General features: G+C 42.2%; 1 protein-coding gene across 1 annotated transcript in view; it reads left to right on the top strand.

Moving 5' to 3' along the window:
- The window catches only part of LOC139405572 (uncharacterized), a 48949-nt gene extending 41695 nt beyond the window's left edge, over nt 1–7254 (top strand). Inside the window, exon 7 of the mRNA XM_071147983.1 lies at nt 7055–7254. Within this exon, the coding sequence (XP_071004084.1) occupies nt 7055–7254 (200 nt within the window). The remainder of the gene's footprint in view (nt 1–7054) is intronic.
- The last annotated feature ends 10464 nt before the right edge of the window (nt 7255–17718 follow it).

The following is a 17718-nucleotide window of genomic DNA, read 5'->3' as shown; positions in this document are numbered from 1 at the left end:
CTATATGATGAGGGAGCTGTGGGTTGGCAGACCACTACATTGCTGCCTGCTATAGGATGAGGGAGATGAGGGATCTGTGGGTTGGCAGACCACTACATTGCTGCCTGCTATATGATGAGAGAGCTGTGGGTTGGCAGACCACTACATTGCTGCCTGCTATATGATGAGGGAGATGAGAGAGCTGTGGGTTGGCAGACCACTACATTGCTGCCTGCTATATGATGAGGGAGCTGTGGGTTGGCAGACCACTACATTGCTGCCTGCTATATGATGAGGGAGATGAGGGAGCTGTGGGTTGGCAGACCACTACATTGCTGCCTGCTATATGATGAGGGAGATGAGGGAGCTGTGGGTTGGCAGACCACTACATTGCTGCCTGCTATATGATGAGGGAGATGAGAGAGCTGTGGGTTGGCAGACCACTACATTACTGCCTGCTATATGATGAGGGAGATGAGGGAGCTGTGGGTTGGCAGACCACTACATTGCTGCCTGCTATATGATGAGAGAGCTGTGGGTTGACAGACCACTACATTGCTGCCTGCTATATGATGAGGGAGATGAGAGAGCTGTGGGTTGGCAGACCACTACATTACTGCCTGCTATATGATGAGGGAGCTGTGGGTTGGCAGACCACTACATTGCTGCCTGCTATATGATGAGGGAGATGAGAGAGCTGTGGGTTGGCAGACCACTACATTGCTGCCTGCTATATGATGAGAGAGCTGTGGGTTGGCAGACCACTACATTGCTGCCTGCTATATGATGAGGGAGATGAGAGAGCTGTGGGTTGGCAGACCACTACATTGCTGCCTGCTATATGATGAGGGAGATGAGGGAGCTGTGGGTTGGCAGACCACTACATTGCTGCCTGCTATAGGATGAGGGACAGTGTCTGACAGACCACTACATTGCTGCCTGCTATAGGATGAGGGACAGTGTCTGACAGACCACTACATTGCTGCTTGCTATAGGATGAGGGACAGTGTCTGACAGACCACTACATTGCTGCCTGCTATAGGATGAGGGACAGTGTCTGACAGACCACTACATTGCTGCCTGCTATAGGATGAGGGACAGTGTCTGACAGACCACTACATTGCTGCCTGCTATATGATGAGGGAGCTGTGGGTTGGCAGACCACTACACTGCTGCCTGCTATATGATGAGGGAGCTGTGGGTTGGCAGACCACTACATTGCTGCCTGCTATAGGATGAGGGAGATGAGGGATCTGTGGGTTGGCAGACCACTACATTGCTGCCTGCTATATGATGAGAGAGCTGTGGGTTGGCAGACCACTACATTGCTGCCTGCTATATGATGAGAGAGCTGTGGGTTGGCAGACCACTACATTGCTGCCTGCTATATGATGAGGGAGATGAGAGAGCTGTGGGTTGGCAGACCACTACATTGCTGCCTGCTATATGATGAGGGAGCTGTGGGTTGGCAGACCACTACATTGCTGCCTGCTATAGGATGAGGGAGATGAGGGAGCTGTGGGTTGGCAGACCACTACATTGCTGCCTGCTATATGATGAGGGAGATGAGGGAGCTGTGGGTTGGCAGACCACTACATTGCTGCCTGCTATATGATGAGGGAGCTGTGGGTTGGCAGACCACTACATTGCTGCCTGCTATAGGATGAGGGAGATGAGGGATCTGTGGGTTGGCAGACCACTACATTGCTGCCTGCTATATGATGAGAGAGCTGTGGGTTGGCAGACCACTACATTGCTGCCTGCTATATGATGAGGGAGATGAGAGAGCTGTGGGTTGGCAGACCACTACATTGCTGCCTGCTATATGATGAGGGAGATGAGGGAGCTGTGGGTTGGCAGACCACTACATTGCTGCCTGCTATAGGATGAGGGACAGTGTCTGACAGACCACTACATTGCTGCCTGCTATAGGATGAGGGACAGTGTCTGACAGACCACTACATTGCTGCTTGCTATAGGATGAGGGACAGTGTCTGACAGACCACTACATTGCTGCCTGCTATATGATGAGGGAGCTGTGGGTTGGCAGACCACTACACTGCTGCCTGCTATATGATGAGGGAGCTGTGGGTTGGCAGACCACTACAGTGCTGCCTGCTATAGGATGAGGGAGATGAGGGATCTGTGGGTTGGCAGACCACTACATTGCTGCCTGCTATATGATGAGAGAGCTGTGGGTTGGCAGACCACTACATTGCTGCCTGCTATATGATGAGAGAGCTGTGGGTTGGCAGACCACTACATTGCTGCCTGCTATATGATGAGGGAGATGAGAGAGCTGTGGGTTGGCAGACCACTACATTGCTGCCTGCTATATGATGAGAGAGCTGTGGGTTGACAGACCACTACATTGCTGCCTGCTATATGATGAGGGAGATGAGAGAGCTGTGGGTTGGCAGACCACTACATTACTGCCTGCTATATGATGAGGGAGCTGTGGGTTGGCAGACCACTACATTGCTGCCTGCTATATGATGAGGGAGATGAGAGAGCTGTGGGTTGGCAGACCACTACATTGCTGCCTGCTATATGATGAGAGAGCTGTGGGTTGGCAGACCACTACATTGCTGCCTGCTATATGATGAGGGAGATGAGAGAGCTGTGGGTTGGCAGACCACTACATTGCTGCCTGCTATATGATGAGGGAGATGAGGGAGCTGTGGGTTGGCAGACCACTACATTGCTGCCTGCTATAGGATGAGGGACAGTGTCTGACAGACCACTACATTGCTGCCTGCTATAGGATGAGGGACAGTGTCTGACAGACCACTACATTGCTGCCTGCTATAGGATGAGGGACAGTGTCTGACAGACCACTACATTGCTGCTTGCTATAGGATGAGGGACAGTGTCTGACAGACCACTACATTGCTGCCTGCTATAGGATGAGGGACAGTGTCTGACAGACCACTACATTGCTGCCTGCTATAGGATGAGGGACAGTGTCTGACAGACCACTACATTGCTGCCTGCTATATGATGAGGGAGCTGTGGGTTGGCAGACCACTACACTGCTGCCTGCTATATGATGAGGGAGCTGTGGGTTGGCAGACCACTACATTGCTGCCTGCTATAGGATGAGGGAGATGAGGGATCTGTGGGTTGGCAGACCACTACATTGCTGCCTGCTATATGATGAGAGAGCTGTGGGTTGGCAGACCACTACATTGCTGCCTGCTATATGATGAGAGAGCTGTGGGTTGGCAGACCACTACATTGCTGCCTGCTATATGATGAGGGAGATGAGAGAGCTGTGGGTTGGCAGACCACTACATTGCTGCCTGCTATATGATGAGGGAGCTGTGGGTTGGCAGACCACTACATTGCTGCCTGCTATAGGATGAGGGAGATGAGGGAGCTGTGGGTTGGCAGACCACTACATTGCTGCCTGCTATATGATGAGGGAGATGAGGGAGCTGTGGGTTGGCAGACCACTACATTGCTGCCTGCTATATGATGAGGGAGATGAGAGAGCTGTGGGTTGGCAGACCACTACATTACTGCCTGCTATATGATGAGGGAGATGAGGGAGCTGTGGGTTGGCAGACCACTACATTGCTGCCTGCTATATGATGAGAGAGCTGTGGGTTGACAGACCACTACATTGCTGCCTGCTATATGATGAGGGAGATGAGAGAGCTGTGGGTTGGCAGACCACTACATTACTGCCTGCTATATGATGAGGGAGCCGTGGGTTGGCAGACCACTACATTGCTGCCTGCTATATGATGAGGGAGATGAGAGAGCTGTGGGTTGGCAGACCACTACATTGCTGCCTGCTATATGATGAGAGAGCTGTGGGTTGGCAGACCACTACATTGCTGCCTGCTATATGATGAGGGAGATGAGGGAGCTGTGGGTTGGCAGACCACTACATTGCTGCCTGCTATATGATGAGGGAGATGAGGGAGCTGTGGGTTGGCAGACCACTACATTGCTGCCTGCTATATGATGAGGGAGATGAGGGAGCTGTGGGTTGGCAGACCACTACATTGCTGCCTGCTATAGGATGAGGGACAGTGTCTGACAGACCACTACATTGCTGCCTGCTATAGGATGAGGGACAGTGTCTGACAGACCACTACATTGCTGCTTGCTATAGGATGAGGGACAGTGTCTGACAGACCACTACATTGCTGCCTGCTATAGGATGAGGGACAGTGTCTGACAGACCACTACATTGCTGCCTGCTATAGGATGAGGGACAGTGTCTGACAGACCACTACATTGCTGCCTGCTATATGATGAGGGACAGTGTCTGACAGACCACTACATTGCTGCCTGCTATACGATGAGGGACAGTGTCTGACAGACCACTACATTGCTGCCTGCTATAGGATGAGAGACAGTGTCTGACAGACCACTACATTGCTGCCTGCTATAGGATGAGGGACAGTGTCTGACAGACCACTACATTGCTGCCTGCTATAGGATGAGAGACAGTGTCTGACAGACCACTACATTGCTGCCTGCTATATGATGAGGGAGATGAGAGAGCTGTGGGTTGGCAGACCACTACATTGCTGCCTGCTATACGATGAGGGAGATGAGAGAGCTGTGGGTTGGCAGACCACTACATTGCTGCCTGCTATAGGATGAGAGAGCTGTGGGTTGGCAGACCACTACATTACTGCCTGCTATATGATGAGAGAGCTGTGGGTTGGCAGACCACTACATTGCTGCCTGCTATAGGATGAGAGAGCTGTGGGTTGGCAGACCACTACATTACTGCCTGCTATATGATGAGAGAGCTGTGGGTTGGCAGACCACTACATTGCTGCCTGCTATATGATGAGGGAGATGAGAGAGCTGTGGGTTGGCAGACCACTACATTGCTGCCTGCTATAGGATGAGAGAGCTGTGGGTTGACAGACCACTACATTGCTGCCTGCTATAGGATGAGAGAGCTGTGGGTTGGCAGACCACTACATTGCTGCCTGCTATAGGATGAGAGAGCTGTGGGTTGACAGACCACTACATTGCTGCCTGCTATAGGATGAGGGAGATGAGAGAGCTGTGGGTTGGCAGACCACTACATTGCTGCCTGCTATAGGATGAGAGAGCTGTGGGTTGACAGACCACTACATTGCTGCCTGCTATAGGATGAGGGACAGTGTCTGACAGACCACTACATTGCTGCCTGCTATAGGATGAGAGACAGTGTCTGACAGACCACTACATTGCTGCCTGCTATATGATGAGGGACAGTGTCTGACAGACCACTACATTGCTGCCTGCTATAGGATGAGGGACAGTGTCTGACAGACCACTACATTGCTGCCTGCTATAGGATGAGAGACAGTGTCTGACAGACCACTACATTGCTGCCTGCTATATGATGAGGGACAGTGTCTGACAGACCACTACATTGCTGCCTGCTATATGATGAGGGACAGTGTCTGACAGACCACTACATTGCTGCCTGCTATAGGATGAGAGACAGTGTCTGACAGACCACTACATTGCTGCCTGCTATAGGATGAGAGACAGTGTCTGACAGACCACTACATTGCTGCCTGCTATAGGATGAGGGACAGTGTCTGACAGACCAATCAACCTGCACATGTCCTCTACTGTATACTTGTTGTTGTTGTTGAATGTCTGGTTGTTTTGACCCTTGGTTGTTGTTGTTATTGTTGTCCCGGTGACCATTTGATTCTTATTATCTTAATAATGTAAATATCCAAAGTTAAGCTTTGACAACATGTACATTGTTACATCATGTCAATAAAAGCTCAATTTAAATATAATGATTATATAAAGTGTAATATTGGGATGCAAACGGACACAGTAGTGGTGTCTTCTTCCTTTAAACCCAGAACCATGTGTATGAGGGGGATCCTTCTGTTTCAAAGTAGGTTATTGTTTTAAGACAACCGAGAACCTCTCTCTCTCTCTGTGTGACCCTGATTTAGCTCAACCTTGCACTAAAAGGTTGACTATCTTAGGGCCCGGGAATCAATCGGTCTGAGACACTGCATCTCAGTGCTAGAAGGGGTCACTACAGACCCTGGTTCAGTGGTCTAATGCACTGTATCTCAGTGCTAGAAGGGGTCACTACAGACCCTGGTTCAGTGGTCTGAGACACTGCATCTCAGTGCTAGAGGGGTCACTACAGACCCTGGTTCAGTGGTCTGAGACACTGTATCTCAGTGCTAGAGGGGTCACTACAGACCCTGGTTCGAATCCCAGGCTGTATCACAACCGGCCGTGATTGGGAGTCCCGTAGGGCGGAGCACAATTGGCCCAGCGTCGTCCGGGTTTTGGCCCCGGTGTAGGCCGTCATTGTAAATAAAGATTTAATTCTTAAACTGACTTGCCCTAGATATATAAGGTTACATCATTATTATTATTTTTCAGTATCGCTTTCTCAGTATCCCGTCTCTATGCAACAGACTGACAGTAGCCAAGAAGTAGAGTTAGGTGCTCAAGGGGGCTACAGAGGACGAAGGTAGGAGGTCATATGGAAAGTATTCCAACTCAAATGTTGTTCTGAAGTGAAATAGAGTCGATGGCCGAGGACTGCAGATGACCTGGCGAAATGTAGCCTACTGTTCCTGCTCAAAATAATGTTTTTATGGCTGATTGGAGTGAGGAATGTTTGTTAATTCTCTTTCTCTCTCATGCTCTCCCCCTCTCTCTCTGTCTCTCCCTCTCTCGTTCTCTCTCCCCCTTCTTGTCTCTCCCCTTCTGTCTCTCTCTCCCCCTCTCTCTCGCTCTCTCTTTGTCGTTCCCCCTCTCTCTCTCTCTCTCCCCCTCTCTCTCTCTCTCCCTCTCTCTCTCCCCCTCTCTCTCTCTCCCTCTCTCTCTCTCCCCCTCTCTCTCTCTCCCTCTCTCTCTCTCCCCCTCTCTCTCTCTCTCTCCCTCTCTCTTTCTGTCTTTCCCCCTCTCTCGTTTTCTCTCCCCCATCTCTCTCTCTCTTTTTGTCTCTCCCCTTCTGTCTCTCTCTCCCCCGCTCTCGCGCTCTCTCTCGCTCTGTCTCTCCCTCTCTCTCTCTGTCTCTCTCTTTCTCTCTTCCCTCAGGAGTGTAAAGTATCTTCCAGCTCCTCATCAGTCCAGAAGAATTTCTCTCGTCCGGCCTGTCCAGCCAACCGCCGCCCCCCGTCACGCTGGGCTAGTTGTTCCCCCTCCACCTCTTCCTCCTCCTCCACCTCCTCCTCCTCCACCCCTATAAACCAGCCCTCTTCCGGCTCCGCCCACAAACACACCTCATTCTCCTACTCAGCCTATCACACGGAGACAGTCATCATCTGACCCCCCAGCTGACCCTGTGTCTGAACCAATAAGATGCCTTTCGTTACTGTACATACTCTGACATTTCTTTTTTTTCACATCGAAGGTCCGAGTCGGGTGGGGGGGGGACGGGGGGGGGGGACCTTCTCCTCCAATATGGTTGTGAAGAACGTGATGATGAACTGAGATAGAACCCGACTCAAACCTGCCTTTTCCTCCATCGCCTCTATACGTACCGAGACTGTTATTTCTACAACCAATCGGACGATCCAAGAGCTTCAGCTGTGGATCACCGATCATCTTCAGAATGTAATCTGACTAGCGGAGGAGACGTTTCATGTATTCTACTATAGCAACTCCAGGATCCCCAATGCTGACTGTACCTCTGTGGCTTAATCTGCATCCCAAATGGCACCCTATTCCCTATATAGTGCGCACTATTTTAGACCAGAGCCCAAAGTGCCATAGGGTGTTTTTTGGTCAAAAGTAGTGCACTAAATAGGGAATAGGGTGCCATTTAGGAGGCTAATATATTCAACGCCATTCATTTCACATACTCTCTTTAACTTGACATGTTGCATAATAATTACAGTATTACAGAATAAATGTTATTCTTTACCTTTCTGATATCAGATGGATTACATAAAACGGGCCTGTTTCTTCATATTTACCAAAGGTGTCGTCTACAGCTTCTCTTCCCTCTCTCTAAAAAAAAAAAGGACTGATGAGTTTCTATGCTTTTATTTGATTGGACATCGGCGGCTGTTGTTGGGCAGGATAGCCGACTAGCTCCTTGTGTGTTAGCGCTTCCTGTTTGTTGGGGGCCCATGCTTAAAGGGGCAATCTGCAGTTCATACAAAAAAAACACTTTATTAATAGCAGAATGACCCCTTTTTTAAAATATATTTTTAAATTTTATTTTTAACTTGATGAAATGGACAACAAACCCTTTCTACTGGTGGTCTCTGTAACCGATGGTTACCTACCCGGCCCTATTGACTAATACCACAGTCTGTTGAATCGACGTGGTGGTGACCTCGTGGTCTCTGTAACCGATGGTTACCTACCCGGCCCTATTGACTAATACTACAGTCTGTTGAATCGATGTGGTGGTGACCTCGTGGTCTCTGTAACCGATGGTTACCTACCCGGCCCTATTGACTAATACTACAGTCTGTTGAGTCGATGTGGTGGTGACCTCGTGGTCTCTGTAACCGATGGTTACCTACCCGGCCCTATTGACTAATACTACAGTCTGTTGAGTCGATGTGGTGGTGACCTCGTGGTCTCTGTAACCGATGGTTACCTACCCGGCCCTATTGACTACAGTCTGTTGAGTCGATGTGGTGGTGACCTCGTGACCTCGTGTCTATATCATGAACGTGATGCCTTTGCTGTTTTTAATTTGTGTAATAAATGTAGCTACATATTTACCGTCTACTTCTTAATACGTCTGGATTACAATTTATAGTATAATAATAATAATGTTTATTCTTCTCATATTCAAAAATCCTGTTTTTTAAACGTTTTTTTGGGGGGGGGATGGTTTGTATTGTCAGGTATTTAGACTACTGAGTTGTTGGAGCTGAGAACATAAACATTTCTCTCCACCCACCATAACATCTGATAAATATGTTTTGTATTGTCAGGTATTTAGACTACTGAGTTGTTGGAGCTGAGAACATAAACATTTCTCTCCACCCACCATAACATCTGATAAATATGTTTTGTATTGTCAGGTATTTAGACTACTGAGTTGTTGGAGCTGAGAACATAAACATTTCTCTACACCCACCATAACATCTGATAAATATGTTTTGTATTGTCAGGTATTTAGACTACTGAGTTGTTGGAGCTGAGAACATAAACATTTCTCTACACCCACCATAACATCTGATACATATGTTTTGTATTGTCAGGTATTTAGACTACTGAGTTGTTGGAGCTGAGAACATAAACATTTCTCTCCACCCACCATAACATCTGATACATATGTTTTGTATTGTCAGGTATTTAGACTACTGAGTTGTTGGAGCTGAGAACATAAACATTTCTCTACACCCACCATAACATCTGATAAATATGTTTTGTATTGTCAGGTATTTAGACTACTGAGTTGTTGGAGCTGAGAACATAAACATTTCTCTACACCCACCATAACATCTGATAAATATGTTTTGTATTGTCAGGTATTTAGACTACTGAGTTGTTGGAGCTGAGAACATAAACATTTCTCTACACCATAACATCTGATACATATGTTTTGTATTGTCAGGTATTTAGACTACTGAGTTGTTGGAGCTGAGAACATAAACATTTCTCTACACCATAACATCTGATAAATATGTTTTGTATTGTCAGGTATTTAGACTACTGAGTTGTTGGAGCTGAGAACATAAACATTTCTCTACACCATAACATCTGATAAATATGTTTTGTATTGTCAGGTATTTAGACTACTGAGTTGTTGGAGCTGAGAACATAAACATTTCTCTACACCATAACATCTGATAAATATGTTTTGTATTGTCAGGTATTTAGACTACTGAGTTGTTGGAGCTGAGAACATAAACATTTCTCTACACCATAACATCTGATAAATATGTTTTGTATTGTCAGGTATTTAGACTACTGAGTTGTTGGAGCTGAGAACATAAACATTTCTCTACACCATAACATCTGATAAATATGTTTTGTATTGTCAGGTATTTAGACTACTGAGTTGTTGGAGCTGAGAACATAAACATTTCTCTCCACCCACCATAACATCTGATAAATATGTTTTGTATTGTCAGGTATTTAGACTACTGAGTTGTTGGAGCTGAGAACATAAACATTTCTCTACACCCACCATAACATCTGATAAATATGTTTTGTATTGTCAGGTATTTAGACTACTGAGTTGTTGGAGCTGAGAACATAAACATTTCTCTCCACCCACCATAACATCTGATAAATATGTTTTGTATTGTCAGGTATTTAGACTACTGAGTTGTTGGAGCTGAGAACATAAACATTTCTCTCCACCCACCATAACATCTGATAAATATGTTTTGTATTGTCAGGTATTTAGACTACTGAGTTGTTGGAGCTGAGAACATAAACATTTCTCTACACCCACCATAACATCTGATAAATATGTTTTGTATTGTCAGGTATTTAGACTACTGAGTTGTTGGAGCTGAGAACATAAACATTTCTCTCCACCCACCATAACATCTGATACATATGTTTTGTATTGTCAGGTATTTAGACTACTGAGTTGTTGGAGCTGAGAACATAAACATTTCTCTACACCCACCATAACATCTGATAAATATGTTTTGTATTGTCAGGTATTTAGACTACTGAGTTGTTGGAGCTGAGAACATAAACATTTCTCTCCACCCACCATAACATCTGATAAATATGTTTTGTATTGTCAGGTATTTAGACTACTGAGTTGTTGGAGCTGAGAACATAAACATTTCTCTCCACCCACCATAACATCTGATAAATATGTTTTGTATTGTCAGGTATTTAGACTACTGAGTTGTTGGAGCTGAGAACATAAACATTTCTCTCCACCCACCATAACATCTGATAAATATGTTTTGTATTGTCAGGTATTTAGACTACTGAGTTGTTGGAGCTGAGAACATAAACATGTCTCTACACCCACCATAACATCTGATACATATGTTTTGTATTGTCAGGTATTTAGACTACTGAGTTGTTGGAGCTGAGAACATAAACATTTCTCTCCACCCACCATAACATCTGATAAATATGTTTTGTATTGTCAGGTATTTAGACTACTGAGTTGTTGGAGCTGAGAACATAAACATTTCTCTACACCCACCATAACATCTGATACATATGTTTTGTATTGTCAGGTATTTAGACTACTGAGTTGTTGGAGCTGAGAACATAAACATTTCTCTACACCCACCATAACATCTGATAAATATGTTTTGTATTGTCAGGTATTTAGACTACTGAGTTGTTGGAGCTGAGAACATAAACATTTCTCTCCACCCACCATAACATCTGATAAATATGTTTTGTATTGTCAGGTATTTAGACTACTGAGTTGTTGGAGCTGAGAACATAAACATTTCTCTCCACCCACCATAACATCTGATACATATGTTTTGTATTGTCAGGTATTTAGACTACTGAGTTGTTGGAGCTGAGAACATAAACATTTCTCTACACCCACCATAACATCTGATAAATATGTTTTGTATTGTCAGGTATTTAGACTACTGAGTTGTTGGAGCTGAGAACATAAACATTTCTCTACACCCACCATAACATCTGATAAATATGTTTTGTATTGTCAGGTATTTAGACTACTGAGTTGTTGGAGCTGAGAACATAAACATTTCTCTCCACCCACCATAACATCTGATAAATATGTTTTGTATTGTCAGGTATTTAGACTACTGAGTTGTTGGAGCTGAGAACATAAACATTTCTCTACACCCACCATAACATCTGATAAATATGTTTTGTATTGTCAGGTATTTAGACTACTGAGTTGTTGGAGCTGAGAACATAAACATTTCTCTCCACCCACCATAACATCTGATAAATATGTTTTGTATTGTCAGGTATTTAGACTACTGAGTTGTTGGAGCTGAGAACATAAACATTTCTCTCCACCCACCATAACATCTGATACATATGTTTTGTATTGTCAGGTATTTAGACTACTGAGTTGTTGGAGCTGAGAACATAAACATTTCTCTACACCCACCATAACATCTGATAAATATGTTTTGTATTGTCAGGTATTTAGACTACTGAGTTGTTGGAGCTGAGAACATAAACATGTCTCTACACCCACCATAACATCTGATAAATATGTTTTGTATTGTCAGGTATTTAGACTACTGAGTTGTTGGAGCTGAGAACATAAACATTTCTCTACACCATAACATCTGATAAATATGTTTTGTATTGTCAGGTATTTAGACTACTGAGTTGTTGGAGCTGAGAACATAAACATTTCTCTACACCATAACATCTGATAAATATGTTTTGTATTGTCAGGTATTTAGACTACTGAGTTGTTGGAGCTGAGAACATAAACATTTCTCTCCACCCACCATAATATCTGATAAATATGTTTTGTATTGTCAGGTATTTAGACTACTGAGTTGTTGGAGCTGAGAACATAAACATTTCTCTACACCCACCATAACATCTGATAAATATGTTTTGTATTGTCAGGTATTTAGACTACTGAGTTGTTGGAGCTGAGAACATAAACATTTCTCTCCACCCACCATAACATCTGATAAATATGTTTTGTATTGTCAGGTATTTAGACAACTGAGTTGTTGGAGCTGAGAACATAAACATTTCTCTCCACCCACCATAACATCTGATAAATATGTTTTGTATTGTCAGGTATTTAGACTACTGAGTTGTTGGAGCTGAGAACATAAACATTTCTCTACACCCACCATAACATCTGATAAATATGTTTTGTATTGTCAGGTATTTAGACTACTGAGTTGTTGGAGCTGAGAACATAAACATTTCTCTCCACCCACCATAACATCTGATACATATGTTTTGTATTGTCAGGTATTTAGACTACTGAGTTGTTGGAGCTGAGAACATAAACATTTCTCTACACCCACCATAACATCTGATAAATATGTTTTGTATTGTCAGGTATTTAGACTACTGAGTTGTTGGAGCTGAGAACATAAACATTTCTCTCCACCCACCATAACATCTGATAAATATGTTTTGTATTGTCAGGTATTTAGACTACTGAGTTGTTGGAGCTGAGAACATAAACATTTCTCTCCACCCACCATAACATCTGATAAATATGTTTTGTATTGTCAGGTATTTAGACTACTGAGTTGTTGGAGCTGAGAACATAAACATTTCTCTCCACCCACCATAACATCTGATAAATATGTTTTGTATTGTCAGGTATTTAGACTACTGAGTTGTTGGAGCTGAGAACATAAACATTTCTCTACACCCACCATAACATCTGATAAATATGTTTTGTATTGTCAGGTATTTAGACTACTGAGTTGTTGGAGCTGAGAACATAAACATTTCTCTCTACCCACCATAACATCTGATAAATATGTTTTGTATTGTCAGGTATTTAGACTACTGAGTTGTTGGAGCTGAGAACATAAACATTTCTCTCCACCCACCATAACATCTGATAAATATGTTTTGTATTGTCAGGTATTTAGACTACTGAGTTGTTGGAGCTGAGAACATAAACATTTCTCTCCACCCACCATAACATCTGATAAATATGTTTTGTATTGTCAGGTATTTAGACTACTGAGTTGTTGGAGCTGAGAACATAAACATTTCTCTCCACCCACCATAACATCTGATAAATATGTTTTGTATTGTCAGGTATTTAGACTACTGAGTTGTTGGAGCTGAGAACATAAACATTTCTCTCCACCCACCATAACATCTGATAAATATGTTTTGTATTGTCAGGTATTTAGACTACTGAGTTGTTGGAGCTGAGAACATAAACATTTCTCTACCCACCATAACATCTGATAAATATGTTTTGTATTGTCAGGTATTTAGACTACTGAGTTGTTGGAGCTGAGAACATAAACATTTCTCTACACCATAACATCTGATAAATATGTTTTGTATTGTCAGGTATTTAGACTACTGAGTTGTTGGAGCTGAGAACATAAACATTTCTCTCCACCCACCATAACATCTGATAAATATGTTTTGTATTGTCAGGTATTTAGACTACTGAGTTGTTGGAGCTGAGAACATAAACATTTCTCTACACCCACCATAACATCTGATAAATATGTTTTGTATTGTCAGGTATTTAGACTACTGAGTTGTTGGAGCTGAGAACATAAACATTTCTCTCCACCCACCATAACATCTGATAAATATGTTTTGTATTGTCAGGTATTTAGACTACTGAGTTGTTGGAGCTGAGAACATAAACATTTCTCTCCACCCACCATAACATCTGATAAATATGTTTTGTATTGTCAGGTATTTAGACTACTGAGTTGTTGGAGCTGAGAACATAAACATTTCTCTACACCCACCATAACATCTGATAAATATGTTTTGTATTGTCAGGTATTTAGACTACTGAGTTGTTGGAGCTGAGAACATAAACATTTCTCTCCACCCACCATAACATCTGATACATATGTTTTGTATTGTCAGGTATTTAGACTACTGAGTTGTTGGAGCTGAGAACATAAACATTTCTCTACACCCACCATAACATCTGATAAATATGTTTTGTATTGTCAGGTATTTAGACTACTGAGTTGTTGGAGCTGAGAACATAAACATTTCTCTCCACCCACCATAACATCTGATAAATATGTTTTGTATTGTCAGGTATTTAGACTACTGAGTTGTTGGAGCTGAGAACATAAACATTTCTCTCCACCCACCATAACATCTGATAAATATGTTTTGTATTGTCAGGTATTTAGACTACTGAGTTGTTGGAGCTGAGAACATAAACATTTCTCTCCACCCACCATAACATCTGATAAATATGTTTTGTATTGTCAGGTATTTAGACTACTGAGTTGTTGGAGCTGAGAACATAAACATTTCTCTACACCCACCATAACATCTGATACATATGTTTTGTATTGTCAGGTATTTAGACTACTGAGTTGTTGGAGCTGAGAACATAAACATTTCTCTCCACCCACCATAACATCTGATAAATATGTTTTGTATTGTCAGGTATTTAGACTACTGAGTTGTTGGAGCTGAGAACATAAACATTTCTCTCCACCCACCATAACATCTGATAAATATGTTTTGTATTGTCAGGTATTTAGACTACTGAGTTGTTGGAGCTGAGAACATAAACATTTCTCTACACCCACCATAACATCTGATACATATGTTTTGTATTGTCAGGTATTTAGACTACTGAGTTGTTGGAGCTGAGAACATAAACATTTCTCTACACCCACCATAACATCTGATAAATATGTTTTGTATTGTCAGGTATTTAGACTACTGAGTTGTTGGAGCTGAGAACATAAACATTTCTCTCCACCCACCATAACATCTGATAAATATGTTTTGTATTGTCAGGTATTTAGACTACTGAGTTGTTGGAACTGAGAACATAAACATTTCTCTACACCCACCATAACATCTGATAAATATGTTTTGTATTGTCAGGTATTTAGACTACTGAGTTGTTGGAGCTGAGAACATAAACATTTCTCTCCACCCACCATAACATCTGATAAATATGTTTTGTATTGTCAGGTATTTAGACTACTGAGTTGTTGGAGCTGAGAACATAAACATTTCTCTCCACCCACCATAACATCTGATAAATATGTTTTGTATTGTCAGGTATTTAGACTACTGAGTTGTTGGAGCTGAGAACATAAACATTTCTCTCCACCCACCATAACATCTGATAAATATGTTTTGTATTGTCAGGTATTTAGACTACTGAGTTGTTGGAGCTGAGAACATAAACATTTCTCTCCACCCACCATAACATCTGATAAATATGTTTTGTATTGTCAGGTATTTAGACTACTGAGTTGTTGGAGCTGAGAACATAAACATTTCTCTCCACCCACCATAACATCTGATAAATATGTTTTGTATTGTCAGGTATTTAGACTACTGAGTTGTTGGAGCTGAGAACATAAACATTTCTCTACACCCACCATAACATCTGATAAATATGTTTTGTATTGTCAGGTATTTAGACTACTGAGTTGTTGGAGCTGAGAACATAAACATTTCTCTACACCCACCATAACATCTGATAAATATGTTTTGTATTGTCAGGTATTTAGACTACTGAGTTGTTGGAGCTGAGAACATAAACATTTCTCTACACCCACCATAACATCTGATAAATATGTTTTGTATTGTCAGGTATTTAGACTACTGAGTTGTTGGAGCTGAGAACATAAACATTTCTCTACACCCACCATAACATCTGATAAATATGTTTTGTATTGTCAGGTATTTAGACTACTGAGTTGTTGGAGCTGAGAACATAAACATTTCTCTACACCCACCATAACATCTGATAAATATGTTTTGTATTGTCAGGTATTTAGACTACTGAGTTGTTGGAGCTGAGAACATAAACATTTCTCTCCACCCACCATAACATCTGATAAATATGTTTTGTATTGTCAGGTATTTAGACTACTGAGTTGTTGGAGCTGAGAACATAAACATTTCTCTACACCCACCATAACATCTGATAAATATGTTTTGTATTGTCAGGTATTTAGACTACTGAGTTGTTGGAGCTGAGAACATAAACATTTCTCTACACCCACCATAACATCTGATAAATATGTTTTGTATTGTCAGGTATTTAGACTACTGAGTTGTTGGAGCTGAGAACATAAACATTTCTCTACACCATAACATCTGATAAATATGTTTTGTATTGTCAGGTATTTAGACTACTGAGTTGTTGGAGCTGAGAACATAAACATTTCTCTACACCATAACATCTGATAAATATGTTTTGTATTGTCAGGTATTTAGACTACTGAGTTGTTGGAGCTGAGAACATAAACATTTCTCTACACCATAACATCTGATAAATATGTTTTGTATTGTCAGGTATTTAGACTACTGAGTTGTTGGAGCTGAGAACATAAACATTTCTCTCCACCCACCATAACATCTGATAAATATGTTTTGTATTGTCAGGTATTTAGACTACTGAGTTGTTGGAGCTGAGAACATAAACATTTCTCTACACCCACCATAACATCTGATAAATATGTTTTGTATTGTCAGGTATTTAGACTACTGAGTTGTTGGAGCTGAGAACATAAACATTTCTCTCCACCCACCATAACATCTGATAAATATGTTTTGTATTGTCAGGTATTTAGACTACTGAGTTGTTGGAGCTGAGAACATAAACATTTCTCTCCACCCACCATAACATCTGATAAATATGTTTTGTATTGTCAGGTATTTAGACTACTGAGTTGTTGGAGCTGAGAACATAAACATTTCTCTACACCCACCATAACATCTGATAAATATGTTTTGTATTGTCAGGTATTTAGACTACTGAGTTGTTGGAGCTGAGAACATAAACATTTCTCTCCACCCACCATAACATCTGATAAATATGTTTTGTATTGTCAGGTATTTAGACTACTGAGTTGTTGGAGCTGAGAACATAAACATTTCTCTACACCCACCATAACATCTGATAAATATGTTTTGTATTGTCAGGTATTTAGACTACTGAGTTGTTGGAGCTGAGAACATAAACATTTCTCTCCACCCACCATAACATCTGATAAATATGTTTTGTATTGTCAGGTATTTAGACTACTGAGTTGTTGGAGCTGAGAACATAAACATTTCTCTCCACCCACCATAACATCTGATAAATATGTTTTGTATTGTCAGGTATTTAGACTACTGAGTTGTTGGAGCTGAGAACATAAACATTTCTCTCCACCCACCATAACATCT

The sequence above is a fragment of the Oncorhynchus clarkii genome, chromosome 3 (genome assembly GCF_045791955.1).
Source record: "Oncorhynchus clarkii lewisi isolate Uvic-CL-2024 chromosome 3, UVic_Ocla_1.0, whole genome shotgun sequence".
Lineage (NCBI taxonomy): Eukaryota > Metazoa > Chordata > Actinopteri > Salmoniformes > Salmonidae > Oncorhynchus > Oncorhynchus clarkii.
The sequence above is the reverse complement of the archived record's forward strand: the minus strand, read 5'-3'. Positions and strand labels throughout refer to the sequence as shown.